Raw genomic sequence first — 22,107 nt, 5'->3', positions numbered from 1 at the left:
GATGAGAGAGAAACATCGATCAGCTGCCTCCTGCACACCTCCTACTGGGGATATGCCCGCAACCCAGGTACATGCCCTTGACCGGAATCGAACCTGGGACCTTTCAGTCCGCAGGCCAACGCTCTATCCACTGAGCCAAACCGGTTTCGGCCGAACTGGTGACCTTTTGGTACACAGGACCATGCTCAACCAACTGAGCCACCGGCCAGGACTAGACTGCTATTGGACACCAAATGCAAAAATTTAATGGATTAAAGACATAGTATAAGACCTGAAACAATAAAAATACATAGAAGAAAACATAGGTGCTAAACTTAGGGACCTTGATCTCAGAGAGACTTTTGTGAACTTGGCCCCAAAGGCAAAAGAAGCAAAAGCAAAAATAAATGAACGGGAGTACATAAAAATGAAAAGTTTCTATACAGTAAAAGTAACCATAAACAAAACAAAAAGGCAACCAACCATATGGAAGAAAATGTTTGTAAACAATACTTCAGAAAACGGACTATTATTCAAAATATACAAAGAACCCATACAACTTTAACAATAAAAACACAATTTAATTTAAAAAATGGGCAGAGCCTCGTTCCCAACTTGCTAGATGGTGATTGAAAAAGATGAGAAGCTGGATACTAAGGAGAAAAACCTGAAGCCAAGAAAACTGATGCTGATAGCAAGGTTAAGAAGGGTAACTCAAGGCCAACACACCTAAGAAGGGGAAACCCCACTGCAGCTAAACCCTGTGCTAGTGAGAGAAATTGGTATATATTCCCAGTGGGCTATGTATTCCTGAAAGGCCATTTGCAAGAGGAAGTATTCAGCAGCTAAAGCAAGGATTAAAAAGTGAAAGGAGAAAGTTCTTGGTACCATCAAAAAACCATTTGGTGGCAAGAAGAATGATGGTACCCAAGTGGTTAAACTTAGCAAAATGCCTAGATCTTATTCTACTGACGGTGCACATCAAAAGCTGTTGAACCACAACCAGAAACACTTCAATTAACCTGTAAGAAAACTGTGGGCCAGCATCATTCCCCAGTGACCATTCTGATTATCCTCACTGGGCACCACAGAGACAAGAGGGTGGTTTTCCTGAAGCATCTGAACAATGGCTTGCTACTTATGACTGGACCTCTGTCCCTAAATTGAGTTCCTCTACAAAGGCATAGAACACACCAGAAATTTGTCATCGCCACCTCCACTAAAATTGGTATCAGTGGTGTGAAAATCCCCAAACATCTCATTGATGCTTACCTCAAGAAGAAGCTAGCCAGTGTGGCTCATTTGGTTGGAGTGTTGTCTACCACACCAAAAGGTGGCAGGTTCGTTTCCCAGTCGTTTCCCGGGTTGCAGGTTCAATTCATGGTCAGGGTTGTGGGTTTGATCCACAGTAGGGGCATGTGTGTTTCTGTCTCACATCAATGTTTCTCTCTCAAAAAGTTAATAAAGATTTTAAAATAATTTATTTTTAAAAGAAGAGGCTGCACAAGCCTAGACACCAGGATGGTGAGCTCTTTGACAGAGAGAGAGGGAAATATGAGATTATAAAACAGTGCAAGTTTAATCAGAAAACCGTGGACTTGCAAATTCTGCCAAAATTCAAAGCTGTTTCTCAGCTCCAGGGCTACCTTCACTCTGTCTTTGCTCTCACAAATGGGACTTATTCTCACAAATTGGTGTTCTAAATATCACATGACGAATCTAATTAAATACCTGATCTGTTTAAAGAAATAAATAAAAAATAAAAAACTGGCCCTGGCTGGTTTGGCTCTGGGGATAGAATGTCGGTCTGTGAACTGAAGGATCCCAGCTTCAGTTCCGGTCAAGGGCACATGCCCGGATTGTGGGCTCGATCCCTGGTAGGGGTCGTGCAGGAGGCAGCCGATCAATGATTCTCTCTCATCATTGATGTTTCTCTCTCTCTCTCTCCCCCTCTCCCTTCTTCTCTGAAATCAATTTTAAAAAATATATTTAAAAAATAATGATAATAAAAAAATAAAAATAAAAAACTGGGCAGAAGACCTGAACAGAACTTTTTCCCAAGAAGATATAAAAATGGCCAACAGATAAATGAACAGATGCTCAACTTCACTAGCTATAAGAGAAATGCAAATCAAAACCACAGTGAAATGGTACCTCAATGGCTATTATCAATAAGATAAGAAATAAGTGTTGGAGAAGATATGGAGAAAAAGGAACCCTCATACACTGCTGGTGGGAATGTAAATTGGTACAGTCACTATGGAAAATAATATGGAGGGTTCTCAAAAAATTAAGAATAGAGCTACATATGACACAGCAATCTGGATTCTCTTTTAGATGCCTACCCCCAAATTTTGAAATATTTATTTGTAAAGGTATTTATATCCAGGTGTTCATTGCAGCATTATTTATGGTAGCCAAGATATGGAAACAACCAAAGTATCCTTCAGTGGATGACTGCATAAAGATGTACATGTGTACAATGGAATATTACTCACCCATGAAAAATGAAATCTTAACATTTGCAAAAACATAGATGGACCTAGAAGGTATTATGCTAAGTGAAATAAGTCAGACAGAGAAAGATATATATGATTTCACTTGTGGAATTTGAAACACAGAAACAGAAACAACGTATAGATATAAATAACAATTGGTAATTGCCAGATGGGAGGAGGTAGGGGATGGGTAAAAATGGTGAAAGGGATTAAGAAGCACAGATTGCCAGCTATAAAAATAGTCATGGAGATACAAAGTTCAGCATACGGAATATAGTTGATAATATTATAATAACTATGTATGATGTCAGATTGGTACTAGACTTACTGGTGCTAGACTTACATACACTTTATAAGGTATAGAAATATTTGATCACATAATTGTATACCTGAAACTAACATAACATTTTATGTCAACTGCAATTGAAAAATAAATTTTATAAAAACTATTCCAGAATCTATATTTTCCAATAAACCTATTATGTGTAATCCAAAAGGCTTTTAATTTTCCTTTCTTATTTGTTATTGACTTTTGCTATGTTTTAGAATATATTATATGTCTTGGAATATATTAGTAAGTGATTGGGTAAGCTACGCTCTTAATATTTATATTACTTTAACAACTTTTAAACAAAATTCTCAACCTCACATCTTGACCTTTTTTATTTTTTCAGGACATTGAAAAGATTTTCAGTAACATATCAGATATACATGAGTTGACAATAAAACTTTTAGGTTTGATTGAAGACACAGTTGAAATGACTGATGAGAGCAGTCCTCACCCCTTGGCTGGCAGCTGTTTTGAAGATTTGGCAGAAGTAAGTTTATAAAACTACTTTATTCTCATTTAAATCTTAAATGCTGTTATTAAGAAATTTAGTAAGATTTTAAGATTTTTTTGGTGAAAATTAGAAGACACTACCGGCTATTATAAAAAATACTTAAGATTTAACCAGTAGCAACGTACAGTTACACTCTATTTATAATGACACTTTATAGTGTGTGTATGATAATACTTATAGTGAAAGTTGATAGAATAGTAAGTTTTAAGTTTTTTTAATGGCAAATGCATTTTAAGTAAAAGAAACTTTATTGACCAGAGCTGTTTAGCTTTTGTGAATTTTAGTCTTAATTTCCAAAATTTGAAAAGGAAGTTTGCATTTTAATTTTGTTTCCAAAGTGAAAATCATTTTGTTGTCCTAAATTATTATAAAAGTAATGTAATTCACTGTAAAAATAATCACAAAGAGGTAAATATAAATAAAATAAAAATCACTCCGTTTTGCAACACGCAGAAGCTATCCTTATAACATACAGTATTTTCTACACACATATACATATGTGTACTTACAAAAATAGGATCTTACTCTTTTATTACCTGCTTTATTTTTTTCAATGAATATATCACAATTGTTTTCCAGGTTAATAAAAGTACTTCAGCCCAATTTTTAAAGTCCGAATAGTACCACGTTGTTATGGAGACACCATAACATTTTAACTATCTATTATCATTAGGCATGTATGTTGTTTCCATTTTTGTTATTGTAAATAATACTGCAACAAACATATTCATACTGTGACTTCATAGTCTAATAATTGTTTTAGAATATATTCGTAGACGAGGAATTGTAGTACTAAAGACTTGGTATGTTTTTAGAACTTTGAAACATTTTGCCAAACTTATTTCCAAATAAATTCTAGTACGTATATGCAGGCTTTTTTCCCCACACTTCCACTAACTCTGAGATTATGCCATTTTTGCCAGTCTAGTGGTAAAAGAAAACTCCAGCATCTCACTGTTGTTGTGTGTTTTTTTTAACTAATGATGTTGTACATCTTGTCATACTCATTGGCCATTTCTTTTTAATTTCTTTTGGAAAACAGGATTTTCAAAGTACATCTTTAGAGTTCATGTAAATTTTATTTAAATTTTTCTGAAAATATAGGTCACTTTTATTACATCTGTTTTATATACAATGAAATATAGTATTGAAAATATTCAGTTACTGATGCCTAACCAAAATATTCAGGTTTGCTTTTTATTAGAAAGTTTTTATATTGTGATAACTTGGCATATTAATTTGTAGTTTGCTTGCCTGCTATACTCTTAAAGATATTATGGTTCAAAAACAATTTTCTAATTTTTACAAAAATTTTTTTTATTGATTTTTAGAGAGGAAGGGAGAGGGAGAGAGAGCAAGATTAGAAACATCAGTGATGAGAGGGAATCATTGATTGGCTGCCTCCTGCAGCCCCACACGGGATGAGCCTGCAACCTGGGTATGTGCCCTGACCTGGAATCGAACCGTGACCTCCTGGTTCACAGGTTGACACTCAACCACTTAGCCACGCCAGCCAGGCATTTTTGTTTTGTTGTAAAATATATATATTTAAAAATTTGCCATTTTAACCACTTTTAAGTATACAATTCAGTGTCGTTAATTAAATGCACAATATTATACAACCATTACCATTATCTATTTCCAGAACTTTTTTACCACCCTAAACAGAAACTCTACTCATTAAGCAACAACTCCCTCTTTTTCCCACCCTCCAACCATGGGTAATTTTAATCTACTTTCTGTCTCTATGAATTTGCTGATTCTAGATATTTGATATAACTAGAATCATACAATATTTGTTCTTTGTGTCTGCTTATTTTACTTGGTTTACTTATTTTACTTACTGCCTTATTTTATAAGGTTCATCCATGTCATTGCATGTATCAGAACTCCATTTCTTTCTATGGTTGAGCATTGTATGTATATATCATGTTTTGTTTATCCAGTTATTTATTGATGAAACACTTGTTTTTTTTTTCTGCCTTTTGGCTATTGTGAATAATGCTGCAATTACATTGTTACACAAGTATCTGTTTGAGTCCCTGTTTTCAGTTCATTGGGGTACATACCTAGGAGTAGAATTGCTGGGTCATATGGTAATTCTTTGTTTAGCTCTCTGAGGAACTGCCAAAAATATTTTCTATAGGGGCTATACCATTTTACATTACCACTGGCAATAGATGAGGGTTTCAATTTCTCTACATTCTTGCCAATACTTGTTATTTCTGAAAAACATGCTATATTTTTTAAAATACAGAAGTGAAACAAACCTCTTAGTTTTAACTAAACATTGGAGATATTGATTATTATCAAATAGTAGGAATTTAAATATAAACATTGGACAAAATATGTGTAGTTTCTGTCTTGTTATTTTACTGTATATTAATCTTTGCTTTCTTTTTCTAATCTTTATCCAAAAGAACAGTACCATCAAAGAGCGGTATCACTTTTTGCTTACTTTGAAAGTATCCTAAGTATAAACTTATTTCAACGTAGGCAAGACTAACTGAAATTTCAAATCTCAGCCTTCTTTTACTAATAGATACACTTTTTACTTATTGGGGGTAATGTGCATAAGCATTTTAATAGTTTGATACTTGTGAACACAAAATCAGTGACCTATTTTAAGACTAGTAGCTTCCTGTGATCAATAGCTCAAGGTCTCAAGGTCATTGTTTACATTTTAAAAAAATTCGCAGTTACAGCCATATTTACTGTTTGTCCCTCCAAAGTAGATGGCAAAGAGTTCTAACAAATTTGCCATTAAATAATCTGTGCCATATTAATAGAAAAGATGATCTTTTAAACCTAACACATTTTCTTTTTTAAAAAATAGGAGCAAGCATTTGATCCTTATGAAACATTATCACAGGACATTCTTTCACCAAAATTTAATGAACATTTCAGTAAGTTGATGGCCAGACCTGCAGTGGCTCTACACTTTCAGGTAAATTTAAAGTCATTTTTTAAAGTAAAGCAACTAAAGAACTATTTTACCAATTCATTCTAAATATTTGTAATTCTAGGATCTTTCACAAAGCAACTGAGGAAAATTGTCACCAATCTTTCAAAATCTGTTCATTTAAACCCTATTTTAGATTGAAAAAACTAATCTGTTTTTAATATAGAAATCTTTTAAAGAATGCCATCACACATACTGATCTGGCAAATTCTAGATCTGGGATATAGAGATGATTATGGAGAGCTATTTCAGGTTCTTATTTTCAATAAGATAGAACTGAAATCATCAGGAGTGGAGAATATCCTTATGTGTACTCATACCGATTTCTCTATCAGGCCTATAATTTAAGGAGATAAATATATTAATGGGAAGTATACAAGTTAATTGGTTCAGTAATACAGTTAGATAAAGTGAAAGTAAGTGGAGACAAAATTTATATTTTTACTTTTTAACACTAAACGAAGGTTATGTTGGCATTGATGATCCTTGACTACTTATTGCTGTAGAAACTTCCTGATCTAGACAGGCTCTTCTCCCTTAGCATATTAATATGGTCAAATCTTTATTCTCTTAAAACAAGCAGTAAACCTTGTCATGTTCTTTTTTTGTTTTTTCCCCCTTTGTAGCCAATTATCTTCATATTACTTTTTACCATTTTTCATTAAACTTCTACCACTTGTGTCTTAATCAGGGTATAACAATAAAAACTGCCTTGACAATGAACTTAACCATGAAACCAAGTGGATATTTTTATTTCATATTTATGTCTGTAATATTTGTGAGTCCTCCTCTTATCCTTTTGGCTCCCATGATACTTTCTCCTAATTTTCATCTTCTCTGATTTCTTCTTCTCAGTCTCCTTAATTGCAGGCTCCATGGTCAACCTCTGATTTTCTGTCCCTCTAATGCTCTTCTTTAGTGACTTTATTTATACCCTTTGCTTTAGCTACTGCCTATATGCTCGTGACTTCATATTTGTTTTTTTCATTGAATTTATTGGGGTAACATTGGTTCATAAAACCATACAGGCTTCAAGTGTAGAACTCAATAAAATATTATCTGCATACTGTATCCTGTGCCTATCACTCCCTTTCCATTCTTATTTCTCCCCCTTTGCCCACATCAATCCACTCCCCACCTCCCTTTCTCTCTGGCTATCACTACACTGTTGTTTGTGTCTATGTGATACATACACACACATGTATATACATACATACTAGAGGTCCGGAGCGCGGATTCATGCACCAGTGGGGTCCCTCAGCCTGGCCTGTGCCCTCTCGCAATCCAGGACCTCTCAGGGATCCCCGCATCGGGCCAAAACCTGCAGTCTGACATCCCCCGAGGGAGGTAGTAGTGCGTGAAGCAGCAGGTGGCTGGGGAGGAGCCTGAACTCGGGCCAGGTGCCTCGCTGCTCCCGCTTATCCTGCCCCACTGCGCCTGCCCCCACCACCACTCAGTAGTGCTGCCTTGGAGGCAGGAGAGGCTTGCACCACCGCAGCTGTGCTTGCCAGATGTGAGCCTGGCATCTGGCACCCCTTGGTCAGCTAAGCAGTGCTCCCACTGTGGGAGCGCACTGACCACCAGGGGGCAGTTCCTGTGTTGAGCATCTTCCTTCTGGTGGTCAATGTGCATCATAGCGACCGGTTGTTCAGTCACTTGGGCTTTTATATATATATAGATGTGTGTGTGTGTGTGTGTGTGTGTGTGTGTGTATGTATGTATATATATATTTTTTTCTTTGTTTAATCCTTTAACTTTCTTTCATCCAGCCCCCAACCCACTTCCCCTCTGACAGCTGTCAGTCTGTTCCTGTATCCATGCCTCTGTTTCTATTTTGTTCATCAGTTTATTTTGTTCATTAGATTCTACATACAAGTGAGATCATATGCTATTTGTCTTTGACTGGCATATTTCATTTAGCATAATAATCTCCAGGTCAATCCATGCTGTTGCAAAGGGTTACAGTTCCTTTCATTGGTGACTTCATATTTGTATTTTTAAGCCATAATTCTATTTTGAGCAGTGTTTGTACACTTTATATAATCAGCTGCCTTAATTCACTTAGACATCCCATGGGCACTTCAAAAATGTAAATATTCATTTACCATCTTTTCCCTGCCTTGTTTACTGTGCATTCCCATTACCATATTCTATGTCTATTCAAAAGCTTGTCAATGTGGAATAAAAATTATATCTATAATTCTCAAAATTTATTTCAATGAAGGTATCATTTTTTAAAGTTAATCTTATATGTAGATATAAACCATAAAGTAAACATTTGTTAAATTGGACAATCTGCCAATAAGGTATTTGCATATTCATTTAAAGCACTCATATTTCTTGTTTTATCCCTACATTATTAGTAGTTCTTACTGTGTGATTTGACGTCTAGGGTGCAATTTATTTAAACTATTGCTTCAGATATTCAGTGAAGTTGAAAGAGTTAGATAAAACCCCCTTGCAGGCCAAACTCACTTGTACTGTATAAACTTTAAAAAGCTAAAGTAATGCTTCATTTAAAAAAATTATAAAAAAAATTTTAGGTGGGGGGAGGAGTTAGGGGGGCAGAAGGGATCAACCAAAGAATTTGTATGCATATAAGCATAACCAATGGACACAGACGGGAGTGGGGTGTGGGGACAGGCTGGGAGAGGACAACAGGGAAAAAGGGGACATATATAATAATTTCAATAATAAAGAATATAAATAAATAAATTTTTAGAATTTGTATAGCACACCTTAAAAATATGAGCTTTGGCCCAACTAATAGTTGCCAAGTCTATTGAACAAATTACAATTTAATTTCAATTAATATGTGAGAATTATGGGAGTGTTTATCTATGAGGATATCTTTTAAAGGCAACATATGAAATTCTTTCTTCATATAATATATTACTGTCTGTATTTATCTGAAGAGAAATACCAATTTAAATAAATCATGCATAATGATATTTAAAACCAACATGACTGACTTTTAAATCCCTTATATATTTTAGAAAATGATGTATTCTACAGACTATTAGTTTTCTTTTAAAAAATACATGTTTTTATTGATTTCAGAGAGGAAGGGGGAGGGAGAGAAAGCTAGAAACATCAATGATGAAAGAGAATCATTGATTGGCTGCCTCCTGCAAACCCCACACTGGGGATTGAGCCCGCAACCCAGGCATGTGCCCCAACCAGGAATCGAACAGTGACCTCCTGGTTCATAGATAGATGCTCAGCCACTGAGCCACACCAGCCAGGCCAGACTATTAGTTTTTAAAACTGAGATATATGTAACCCTAGCTATACACTAAGATATTTCAGGCGATATACGAGCACAGATAACTTTAAGGGAATCAGTTTCTAGTCTGCCTGCCATCTTGTTTGTGTTTTTGCATTCTATTTTCCAGTTTCTCTTACCCATTACCTATAACCATATTGAATTTCCCATTATGCATTGATCCAAGGTGTAAAAACTTCCAGGGCACCAGTCAGGAAAAAATGTATTTATCCTGATATATAAGTCTGAATGGAGTTCCTGGACCCAATTCCGAAGTAAGGGGTAGTTCACCCCCACCAACAAACAATTTCTCAGACACCAGCAAGAATTCAAATCAGTTCTGACACTATTGGAAATAGGACCAGATGCCACAGATTAAGGCTTCAATCATGCAATATTGGTCTCTCCAGCTACACACACACACACACACACACACTCTCTCTCTCTCTCTCTCTCTCTCTCTCTCTCTCTCTCTCTCTCTCTCTTTCTCTCTCTCTCTCTTCAGATGCCAGCAGTAAGCCTTGGCTCTTGCTTTATCTGACCAACTGGCTATATTGGGGTTCCAATGACTCCCTCCTTAGGTTCAATTTGCTAAATTGGCTCAGAGAAACATTTTACTTACTAGATTACTGGTTTATTATGAAAGTATATCTAAGGAAAATGATATTAAGGGGTATGTGGCATCAGCCAGATGAACAGACAACATGGGGTGAGGTTCCCAACAAAAAAGCTTGTCCCCATGGAGCTTGGGGCCTCAGCATAGTGGCACATGGAAACATTCTGGTTCCCCAACATGTAAGTTCTCCAAAAAGACCAGTGAACTCCCTTCCTGGGTTTATATGGAGGCTTCATTAGGTAGTCTAGATTGACAATGTTAGTGGCCACTGGAAATTGAACTCAATCTCTAGCCCCTCTTCCCTCCCCTAAATCAGGCCTGGGAGTGGGGCTGAAAATTCCAGACCTCTAATCACAGGGTTGGTTGGTTCTCCTGGCAACCAGCCCTAGTCTAAAAGTCATTAATATAACAAAAGGCACCTTTTTTGCACTTTTTTTCACTCTCTAAACTTTGAAAATTCCTAGGGTTTGGGGAGCCTGGAACTGTGATGTAGATGAGATATCTTATAAATCACAATGTCACAAGTTCATTGAGTGCAAAGCAAAGATTCCAAGAGAACTTTTTTGATTGTTAAAACTCTTGATAGTTGAAATGGCATGTCATGTCTACCTATGTCTTGTCATATATATCTAAGAATTAAGAAGTGAGATGGATGTAATAGGGTAAATATTAACTTTTAAAAAACCAACTGAGCTACACTGGGTGGGCAAGAGTGTACTTTTTAAAGTTAATTTTTGGAGGCAGACAGCAACAGTGGTTTAACTTTTATTCTACTTCACCATTCATTGGACAGTGGGAGAAAGAAGATGGAGACTTTTATAAAGTTAAAGTTCCCATACCTGGGTGTTCGGTTCTTCTAGATGCTTCCCCCATACTTAAGACTGTGACATTAACATGTGTATTTGAATTTAAGAATGAAGTCAGAGTTTTTGCAGAAAAAGAGTCTGATCTGACTGGTTTTTTTTGACAGTGAAGATTGTCTCTGTCAATTAAGTGATACGACAGACTTTTTAATAAATGAGCTAAATCTGAAATTTTTTAAATCATTGTTTGGTGAAATGTATTTAAAGCATATTTACAATATATATATATATAACACCCCCCCCCCGAAATATCCTTTGTAACTACTTAAATTTAAAGCATTTCAAATGGTGACATAAAAATGTGAGAAAAAGTTCATCATTTGTCAAAATTCCTGTAGAGTATGTGGAGTCCCATTTTTTTAAAGAAAAGCTGAGAGGACTATAGTGAAAGTTATTTTAGCCATCTAAGAGATGAAGAAATTTAAGTATTTAATAACTTTAAGAAGTAAAAAGGAGAAAAAAACTTAATCGACAGCTCTTCAATTTTAATAAAGAACATGTTTTTCATTATAGTTTTATTAAGTCTGTTTCTTGTAATTTCAAAAGCTATTTCTGTTCGGCACTGCTGTTATATATCCTTGATATCAGCGGTATAATATTATATCTTTTTGCTTTGCAGTCCATTGCTGATGGTTTTAGAGAGGCAGTTCGTTATGTCCTTCCACGTCTTATGCTAGTGCCTGTGTATCACTGTTGGCACTATTTTGAATTATTAAAGGTAAGATGAAAGCTTTCTGAACCAAAAGTACTGGCATTTATGAGGCTTAAAAACTAGGTTTTTTTTTATCTGATCAGATTATTTAAAAATACTTTTTATTCATAAAAATAAATTATCTTAAATGTTTACTTCTTATTACAGAACATGAAGAAAAGCTTGTATTTCTTACTTATCTTCATGTCATTTCCATGTGGATAGAGATAGGAAAATGTATTTTCATCTGTCATTTCATAATATAGACTCTCAAAGTACTAATGTTATAAAAAAAAGTTTACTTTTTTTTTTAAGTTAATGTTTTTATTGATTTTTGATTTTTTTTTTTTTAGAGAGAGAAAAAGGGCAAGGGAGAGAAAGATAGAAACATCATTGATGAGAGAAACATTATTGATTGGTTGCCTCCTGCACACCCTCTACTGGGAACCAAGCCTAAAACCCGGGCATGTGCCCTGACTGGAAATCGAACCAGTGACATCTTGGTTCATGGGTCAACACTCAACCAACTGAGCTACACTGGCTGGGCAAGAGTTTACTTTTTAAAATTAATTTTTGGAGGCAGACAGCAACAATGGTTTAACTTATATTTAATATTTTTTAAAATATATTTTTATTGAATTCAGAGAGGAAGGGAGAAGGAGAGAGAGATAGAAACATTAATGATGAGAGAAACATTATTGATTGGTTGCCTCCTGCACACACCCCTACTGGGGATTGAGCCTGCTTCCTGGGCATATTCCCTGGTTGGGAATCGAACTGTGACCTCCTGGTTTATAGGTCCACGCTCAACTGCTGAGCCACACCGTATGGATTTAACTTTTGTTTTAAATAAATAATAACTTTTATACATAACACTGTTCTAAATTTTCATCTTGCTTTAACTTATTAAGAAAAATACTTCTGAAGTTGACATTTTTTCATTCAGTGTAGCATTCTTCCTTTCTTAGCTAGAACCCAAGCAACATTTAAAAAAGAATTATGGTAAAACTTGAACTCTTTTCAAAGATCAGTAAACATAAAAATATATTGTATTCTTAAAGGTTCTAATAAGCAATATAAACTTTATTATGGTACATTGCATACTTCTCAGAAAAGTATGTAATAAAACATAAACATAAGTGTGTTACATAATAAATAAATATAATGTGTAAACACCCCAAAGCTAAACCTCTACCCTAACTTTAATGGCAGTTACTTCCTTGCTTTTGATTCCAGTTTAAACACCTATGTATATATCACTAATACTATATATATATATATACACACACACAGCCTATTTCTGAATTTTATGCAAATTAGATCAAATTGTTATTAGATCAATATATTATTTTCTATGTTATATCTCCTCTCAAAGTTATATTTATTGATGTTCTTATATGTTGTTATAGTTTAGTTTTCTTCCAGTTTGAATAAACCATGATTTGTTTATTCTTTTCTGGTTGTTTTGCTATTACTGATAACACTTGCTATGGACATTCTCTTATGTGTCTCTTGGTACACGTGTGCATGCATTTTATTTCTCTAGAGTATATACTTAGGAATGGAATTGCTTGGTTTTAGGGTGTGCATGTTTTCAGATTTAATAGATAATGCCAAGCAGCTTTCCAAAGTGGGTTGTACAGTTTACACTCCTTCCAGAATGCATGAGATATCTTTCTTTATGCATATATTCATACTTTAAAATTTCTGTCATCTGCTGTATTTATAATAGCCTCTGATGGTTTTAATCTGTATTTCTTTGATTATTAGTGAATGTGTGTATAGTATGTTTATTGGTCTCTTGGATAACCTTTTGTGGAGTTAAGTCTTTCGCCATTTTGAGTATCTTATGTGGTTTGTCTTTGTATTCCACGTTTCTATTTGTTCTTGTTGCTATGCATTAATTAACCTGAATGTATTCTATATTTATTCTAAGGGTTATAGTTTCACTGATGAGTGATGGGTGATTTCCCTCTATTATTCATTCTTTGAGCCTTAAAGCACTACTGCCTAGTTATAAAAGAGTATCTGCTGCCTTTGGACAGGCTTCAGAATTTGAGTGCTCTTTTTTTCCACTCTAGGTTCCATTTGCACTTTCTCTTGGTTTTTAAGACACCAAAAGGACATATGGAGAGATGGAGATTTTTTTTAGACTCTCCATTTTCATTTCTCTACCTACTAGCTACTGATCTTTGTTAACTACAGTTAACATCTAAGGACTTTTGCCTACTTTGAGATTATTTCCCTTTTCAATTGTAATTTCAACATATCTTGCTCAGTAAAATTTTCTTCCCGACATTTTTTATTGCTCTTTTGTAAGTAAGGAATCCTTCTGCTTCAGCATTTTGTACCTCTCCCTTAGGATACCAGGTTGTTGGCTTAAAAGACCCTGTTCAGACTTTATCTAACTCATTAGTAATAATATTAAAATAAAAACCAGAATAACTCTATATTTTATAAGCATCTAGGCAAGGTATTCATTTGATGATTTCTAATGAATGCCTACCTCAAGAATTCTTTTTTATGGAATCTTATAACCCATAATGTGTGATGCTGGAGCTCACTAGCTTTTGTGCACAAATAGATGAGCCACTTGATTGTGTATATCTCCATGGAGACTAATGGATCCATAAAGAACTCATAAAAGAAAGATTACAGGCTTCATATGAATAATACATTGGCAGCTCCAGATGTGTATTTGGAGTCCTAAAACATTTTAGGTAATGCTCATGTCTAATTGGAAATCCTATCATTAGTGTTATAATTGCCTTCTAATATTGGCCAACATTTAAAAATGCTGGTTTGACTCTATAATTGAAGTAATTGAAGGTGGGTTTTTTTGTTTTTTTTCTCATCTGGATGTTTAGTTTTTAAAGTCTCTGAGATCTGCACCTAAGGTCAGGATATTAACTATGATGGCCTTACTCATCCTGAAGCTATAAATACATTTACCGACAATCACTGGACTCCAAGTGTTCTTAGCTATTGTGATTGGGACTAATAATTGGTTAGTTAGTTAAAATAAAGCAAAGAATCATAAAATGAAATCTTATATATACTTATGTATTTACTAGAGGCCTGGTACATGAATTCATGCATGGGTGGGGTCCAGCCAGCCCACCCAATCGGGGCTGTTTGGGCAGGGCCTGCTGGAGGGAGGAGCCGCAGGAGGTTGGCCGGCCAGCTCCGCCCCCTGGTTGAACTCCCAGTCGAACTCCCAATCGAACTCTTGGTTGAGGGGACAATTTGCATATTAGGCTTTTATTATATAGGAAGGATATGCTTAATCTGTTGACTTAGGTTAAAATATTTTCTTTGAATATGAATTTTTCTGAGTCACAAAAATTATCTTTTATGATTGCTATTTCCCTTTTCTTTTAGATGAAACATGAATTTGAAGGTGCTTGTAAAGCAATCTTAGTGCAGAAATCTGTTTTTATAATTCTTCCAAATCTTTTACATTCGTTGTCCCTATACCTTTTAAAAGGGACTTGCCTTTAAAATTATTTGACTGAGTTTCACATAAATATCATATATACATATATATATATGTATATATACTTCTTTGACTTATAAAATGTGTAATCAAATTACATAATTATAACATAAGCACAACTGGCATCAACATATTTGGGAACATTTACTAATTCTTAGTAAGCATATACTTAATTAGTGGGATCCAGAGGGCCTAGATATTCTAGAAAGTGGCCCACTTATTTCTGGCATTTATTGTCCTGTGGGAATCACCCTGTATGTTATACAGTGGGAATGATCCATAGTAAGAACTACATTTAACATTATGACTGTATACACACATATACACACACACACAAACTTTTATGCAGTGTACTCTGACATATTCTCTTCCATTTAAAAAAAATTATTGTGATGCATTAATGGATTATAACATGCAGTTTGAAAAACACTGAAATAAGGACTAATTCTAGACCAGTGATGGCGAACCTTTTGAGCTCGGCGTGTCAGCATTTTGAAAAACCCTAACTTAACTCTGGTGCTGTGTCATATATAGAAATTTTTTTATATTTGCAACCATAGTAAAACAAATACTTATATTTTTGATATTTATTTTATATATTTAAATGCCACTTAACAAAGTAAAATCAACCAAAAAAGTGAGTTCGCGTGTCACCTCTGACACACGTGTCATAGGTTCGCCATTACTGTTCTAGACACAGGCTAAGTGAATTATCACATGAACAGATGAAAAGTTACTTTATTTTTATATCTGTTCTGACTATGATACTTTTGGTTTTATATAGCATTTTATTTATTTTTAATGGTGATAAAACTACATAACATGAAACTTACTATTTTACCTCTTTTAAGTGTTCAGTTCAGTGGTGTTTATTTTTTGTTATGCAACCAGTGTCATTTTATACTTGGGTTGCTTCTACTGCTTGGCTGTTGTAAATAACGCTGCTATGAATATGGATATAAACATATTTCCTCAAGACTTTGCTTTCAATTCTTTTGGATATATACCCAGAAGTGAAATTGCTAAATCATTTGGTAATTATAGTTTTTAATTTTTTGAGGAAACATTGTACCATATTCCATAGCAGCTATACCATTTTACATCTCCACCAACAATGTACAGGGTGCGAATTTCTCTACATCCCTGCCAACACTTGTTATTTTCTATGTTTTTATTTTCTGATATTAGCCATCCTAATGTGTATGGAGTGGTATTTTATTGTAGTTTTGATTTGCATTTCTCTAAATATTAGTGATAGTGAGCATATTTTTATGTGCTTATTGGTTATTTGTATATCTTCTTTGGAGAAATGTTTATTTCAAGTCCTTTGCTCACATTTTAATGGGTTGTTTATATTTTTATTTTCTTTTAGGAGTTCTTTACATATTTTAGATATTAATACCTTATCAGATATATCATTTCTAAATATTTTCTCCTGTTCTGTAGTTTGCCTTTTTGTGATATTGTTTGGGCTCAAGTTCTCATCCAAAAGAAATTTCATTTCATGTTATGCTCATTTTGGATGACAACCATAAAAAAAAGGCTGGACCAGTGTGACTTAAGGCTTTCACATTTCTTTGGGAACAGTAAATACAATCCGGAGCAGTTTTAATTTGAAAGATCTGCTTCAGACACATAGCAAGGAAGATTTATGTGTTGACATAGCATTTAAATATTATTCAAGCTTTACTTCCCAGAATCAGAATTTATGATAAGAAAATAGGAAAACAACTATAATGAAAACTGATAGGACATCATTTATAGATTGCCTGAAATTATTTTAGAGTACATTATTGGATTATTCTTATTAAATCAATAAGTGTATTTATAGATAATATATTCTTTTTGTTCTTTTCATTTGAACATCTTTGGGGTTAATCATGAACTACTTTAATTTTCTATTTTTTCTCAGATAAATTTTAGATTTTTTTCTTAACATACACATTTTTATGTAAGAGGAAAAAGAAAAAAAACTTTCTTGATTTATAAGTAACTTTATAATATACTTCTTATATTCTGAGGAAACATTTATGTTTATCCTTCTGTTATTAAGAACACATCTACTCTCTCATTTCAGAATTGATTTATTCCAAAGACAAATAACATTCTTTTGCTCTCTAACTCTCTGGTCATTCTTTGGAAATTTAGTAATGGAAAGAATAAAAATTCTCCTCTCAAGAGAACTTAATCTATCCTACTTTAGTTTAAAGCTTAACAGGAAAACCTAATACTAGTAACTTCAATGAGGTTCATTGGGAAAGATAAGCCAGTATTTCAAATATGAGATAATTGAATTTTTAGGTAGTACTCTTTTACCTTTTACTTTGAAAAACATAGAGAAAAGTTACAAAAATAGTATAGTGTGAGCTCCTTTCACCTAGATTTACTTGTTAACAGGTAATATTTGCTTTGTCACTGTCTTTGTGTTCCTGTGTATGTATATTTGAGTAAGTGTGTTCATAAAATCAAGAGCTTGAGATAATGTTATTAAAGGAAATGTTCTGGCTCTTGAAAAAGATTATGAAGATTATTTTACTACATAATATTTACTTTTTCAGTACTGACACATCACTCACAGACATCTGAAGAAAGATAATGCATTTTTTAAAACACAAAAAAAAGTAATATACAAATGAGTTGAATTTTCCACCAAATTACTTAAATTCTATTTTTATGAAAACCTATAGAGAAATTTATTGTTACAAAACAAAGAATTGATCACATATATATCCACAATGAATTACAGAAAAATTATAACTTATTAAAATTTACCTTGCTTTAGGCACACAGATATCTATAGTAGATATAACATTTTTTGAGAATTCAAGAGAACCATGCTAAGTATTTAAGTGAAGTCTTATAGAGTTAAGTAAAAACTTACATGAAATGCAAAGTCTTGGACAAGATATACTTATAGATAACTAAGGAGAATAATGATTGTCAAGTTAAACAAGAAATATATTCTTCAGCCAAGTTCATAAGATATTACAAATTAATAAAAGTTCACTTCCACTGTATTACTTAATTTAAGCACATATTGCAAGGGCATTAATCTCTTTGACCTCTTTTCCAAAGCACACTTAACTTCATTTTATTTCTTAAACTATTTATTATCCAATTTGTTTTTAACATGGAAGGAATCCCTTTCAACTCCTGGTCACCAGGCTTCGGCATAGACCAGTACTTTGCATAATTGTATCTGGTGTCATTGTAGAGAAGCAGTGTAGTAATGGCAGAAATGGGCCCTGAATTTTGTTCCCAGGTTTGAATACAGACTCTCCTACTCGTCTTGAGTGAATTACTTAACTGCTCTATGCCTCAGTTTCATCATTTGTAACATGTATAATAATAATAATACCTACCTTACAGAGTTGTGACAAAGATTAAATAAGCTAATGCATAAAAGAACATGCATAGAATAAGAGCTCAGTAAATGTTCATGGTTGTCATTTGTCTAAACATTTAAAATTATAAGTATTTATACAATAGTCATTCATTCTAATTACCTTATTGGGTACCTACCATTTGCAGATACTACAAAAAATGAGCAAAACATATCCCCATGTTTAAGGATGTCATGGTTTAGTGAAGAAGATGACTATCAAGCAAAGAATCCTATATAATAAAGCCCTAATATGCAAATAGATCGAATACAGAATGACCAGTTGCTATGACATGCACTGACCACCAGGGGGCAGATGCTTAATGCGGGAGCTGCCCCCTGGTGGTCAGTGTGCTCCTACAGGGGGAGCACCGCTCAGCTAGAAGCGGCAGGTGAGCACAGCAGCGGTGGCAGGAGCCTCTCCCACCTCCACTGCAGGTGGGCGGTAAGGACTGAGGGGTCTCAGACTGCAAGAAGGTGCAGGCCGGGCTGAAGGAGCCCCCCCCCCCCCCCCCCCAGTGTGTGGGTATTGTGCACCAGGCTTCTAGTTACAATATAAGTACCTAATGTAAGTAGTACTATGGGACCACTGAAGCAGGAGTAACTAACTCTATCTAGGGAAGTTAGAAAAAAAAATTAATATGGGTGTTGGATATATAGGGCTTTTATAGATATGTGTGTGTGTGTGTGTGTGTTTTATTCGGGGAGGCCATGAAAGACAAATGCCGAGGAACTGTTGCAGATTAAAAAAGACAGTAGCAACATGACAGCTAAGTGCAGCACTAACTAGGTCCTATATTGGGGGGAAATTACCCTAACGTACAGGATTAGGACATTGACAAAACTGGACGTGTGGTGGGTATTAGATAATAGACCTTTACGAGTGTTAAATTTCCAGAAGTTGGTCATTATATTGTGACAGAATATTTTTGTTTTAAGACATACCACTGAAAAACTAAAGGAATAAAAAGGAATGATACTATTTGAGAGTAATTGTTGATACATTTGAATGTTCCGCATATTCCAAAAACAGTCTCAGAACCATTCAGCAATGGTTCCTTTTACTCAGCAAGGAACTGAAAGGATATTATCACAAACTAGAGGCCCATGCACCGGTGGAGTCTCTTGGCCTGGCCTGCACCCTCTCGCAATCTGGGACCCCTCGGGGAATGTCATACTGCCAGTTTTGGCCTGATCCCCACAGGCCAGGCCAAGGGACCCCACCGGTGCACAAATCCGTGCACCAGGCCTCTAGTATGCATATAAGATCTTTGGTTAATTTCTTCCTGCCCTCCTCCTACCCCTCTGAGATTCATCAATCTGTTCCATGTTTCCATGCCTGTGTGTTGAGTGTCTGCCCCCTGGTGGTCAGTGTGCGTCATAGCTACCAGTCAAACAGTTGCTTAGGTTTTTTATATATAAAGACTAGAGGCCCATTGCATGAAATTTGTGCACTGTGTGTGTGGGGGGGGGGAGGGCGGGGGTGTCCCTCAGCCTGGCCTGTGCCCTCTTGCAGTCCAGCACCCCTTGGGGTATGTACACCTGGTGGCTTAGGCCCGATTCCTAAGCTGGCAGGCGGACATCCCTCTCGCAGTCTGGGATCCCTCACTCCTTACCACCCGCCTGCTTGCTGCTCCTTACTGCTCGACTCACTGCTCCTTAGCGCTGCCACCAGCTGGCTAAGAGGCACTCCCCCTGTGGAAACGTACTGACCACCAGGGGGCAGCTCCTGCATTGAATGTCTGCCTTCTGGTGGTCAGTGCGCATCATAGTGACCAGTCTTTCAGGTTGTTCCGACGTAATGGTCGCTTAGGCTTTTATTATATAAGATAGAGGCCTGATGCACGAAATTCATGCAAGGGGCTCGGCCCTCACAGCCCAGCTGCCTCGGCCGGCCCTTGCACCCCCAGCTTCATCTGGAAGGTCATCCAGACGGTCGTTCTGCTGTTTGGTCTAATTAGCATATTAGCTCTTTATTATATAGGACTAGTAGCCCGGTGCACGAAATTCGTGCACATTAAAAGGGAATTAATTGCCCTAACCAGTTTGGCTCAGTGGATAGAGCCTTGGCATGCAGACTCAAGGGTCCCAGGTTCAATTCCGGTCAAGGGCATGTACCTTGGTTGCAGGCACATCCCCAGTGGGGAGTGTGCAGGAGGCAGCTGATCAGTGTTTCTCTCTCATCGATGTTTCTAACTCTCTATCCTTCTCCCTTCCTCTCTGTAAAAAATCAATAAAATATGTTTTTTTAAAAAAGGGAATTAATTAGTGGAGACATTTTAATATTACTATTTGCCCTTTCTGTATAATTGAAGTGTGAGAGATGAAAGGAAATTAGTAAAATGTATATGAAAATAATATATAAATTTATTAATAAATAAACAGTAACAAAAGGATATAACAACAACAGAGGCATGATATAAAAACGACAAAAACATGATATGAAATAACAAAAACATGATATAAAAACAATAGTGATGCAAACAATGACTGATAAAGTGATTAAACTTATTCTAATATCACCCTGTACACCACATTAAGAGTGAGAACACTTTCAGAGTGCTTGACTAATTTCCCTTGTGATGAAGTACTTAGAACTTTAACTGTAACATCACATACTCTTCAAACTTGAGAGAAAGCAACATACAACTGACCATGTGCAAAAATGGGTTCAGGTAAGAATATGCCTACTTTGTCTAGAGTTTGTCCTTGTGATTTATTAATAGTCATCACAAATGCTGGCATCACGGGAAACCGTCGTCGAATGAATTTAAATGGGAGGCCAGTGTCAGATGGGGACAAATTAATTCTTGGAATCAGAACAACCTCTCCCTCTGCAGATCCTGTTAATACTTCAGCTTTGATAATGTTAGGTCGTAATCTTTTGATAATAAATCTGGTACCATTATAGAGCCCACATTTACTATTGAGATTTCTCAATAGCATGATGATTGTACCCACTTTCAATTTTAATTTATGACAAGGTATTCCCGAAGGAGTAATACTATTAAGAAATTCAATGGGAAAATTTTCCTTTTCAGCATCATCTGTGGAATCAATGAAATCATTACTCAAATATGTGTGAAAATCTCCGAGTATATCCAAATTTTCTTCATTTAATTTTTGAACATGGTCATTTTTTGGACAAAGGATTGCACGTTTAGATATATTTTTAATATTATCTATAGCAGTGGTTCTCAACCTTGGCTGCACATTGGAATCACCTGGGAATTTTTTTTTAAATCCTGATTCCTGGGCCTCATCCTCTGGAAATTGTTTCTTTGTTATGGGGTGGGGCCACAACAGTAGTAACAAAGAAACAGAATGAAAACTTTATTGTGGGGAGCCACTACAGTGTTTTGGACATGTTCAGGCCTTGGACTGATGAGAGGGCACAGTCCTCTCATTGCCACGTGCAAGTCCCAGCTTGGAGGGCAGGGCCCTCCCAGCACAATTATAGCCAACAGCTGTAGTTGTAAGCTTGAGCCTATGGTCCGAACACGTGGCCCCACG

The 22,107-nt window shown here is 35.5% G+C and overlaps 1 protein-coding gene and 1 pseudogene across 12 annotated transcripts in view; both read left to right on the top strand.

Moving 5' to 3' along the window:
* SOS2 (SOS Ras/Rho guanine nucleotide exchange factor 2) overlaps nucleotides 1-22,107 on the top strand; it is a 103,251-nt gene that overhangs the window by 45,707 nt on the left and 35,437 nt on the right. For 9 of the 12 annotated variants that reach the window (XM_036306206.1, XM_036306219.1, XM_036306188.1 and 6 more), the window contains 3 exons: nucleotides 3,152-3,295; nucleotides 6,156-6,266; nucleotides 11,645-11,743. In XM_036306206.1, the coding sequence (XP_036162099.1) occupies nucleotides 3,152-3,295; nucleotides 6,156-6,266; nucleotides 11,645-11,743 (354 nt within the window). The remainder of the gene's footprint in view (nucleotides 1-3,151; nucleotides 3,296-6,155; nucleotides 6,267-11,644; nucleotides 11,744-22,107) is intronic. The other 3 variants (XM_036306196.1, XM_036306220.1, XM_036306201.1) reach the window with 2 other exon arrangements.
* On the top strand, nucleotides 135-1,887 carry LOC118654865 (annotated as a pseudogene).

Source organism: Myotis myotis, unplaced genomic scaffold (assembly GCF_014108235.1).
Source record: "Myotis myotis isolate mMyoMyo1 unplaced genomic scaffold, mMyoMyo1.p scaffold_m19_p_1, whole genome shotgun sequence".
NCBI lineage: Eukaryota > Metazoa > Chordata > Mammalia > Chiroptera > Vespertilionidae > Myotis > Myotis myotis.
This window is presented reverse-complemented; position numbering and strand designations above follow the sequence as displayed.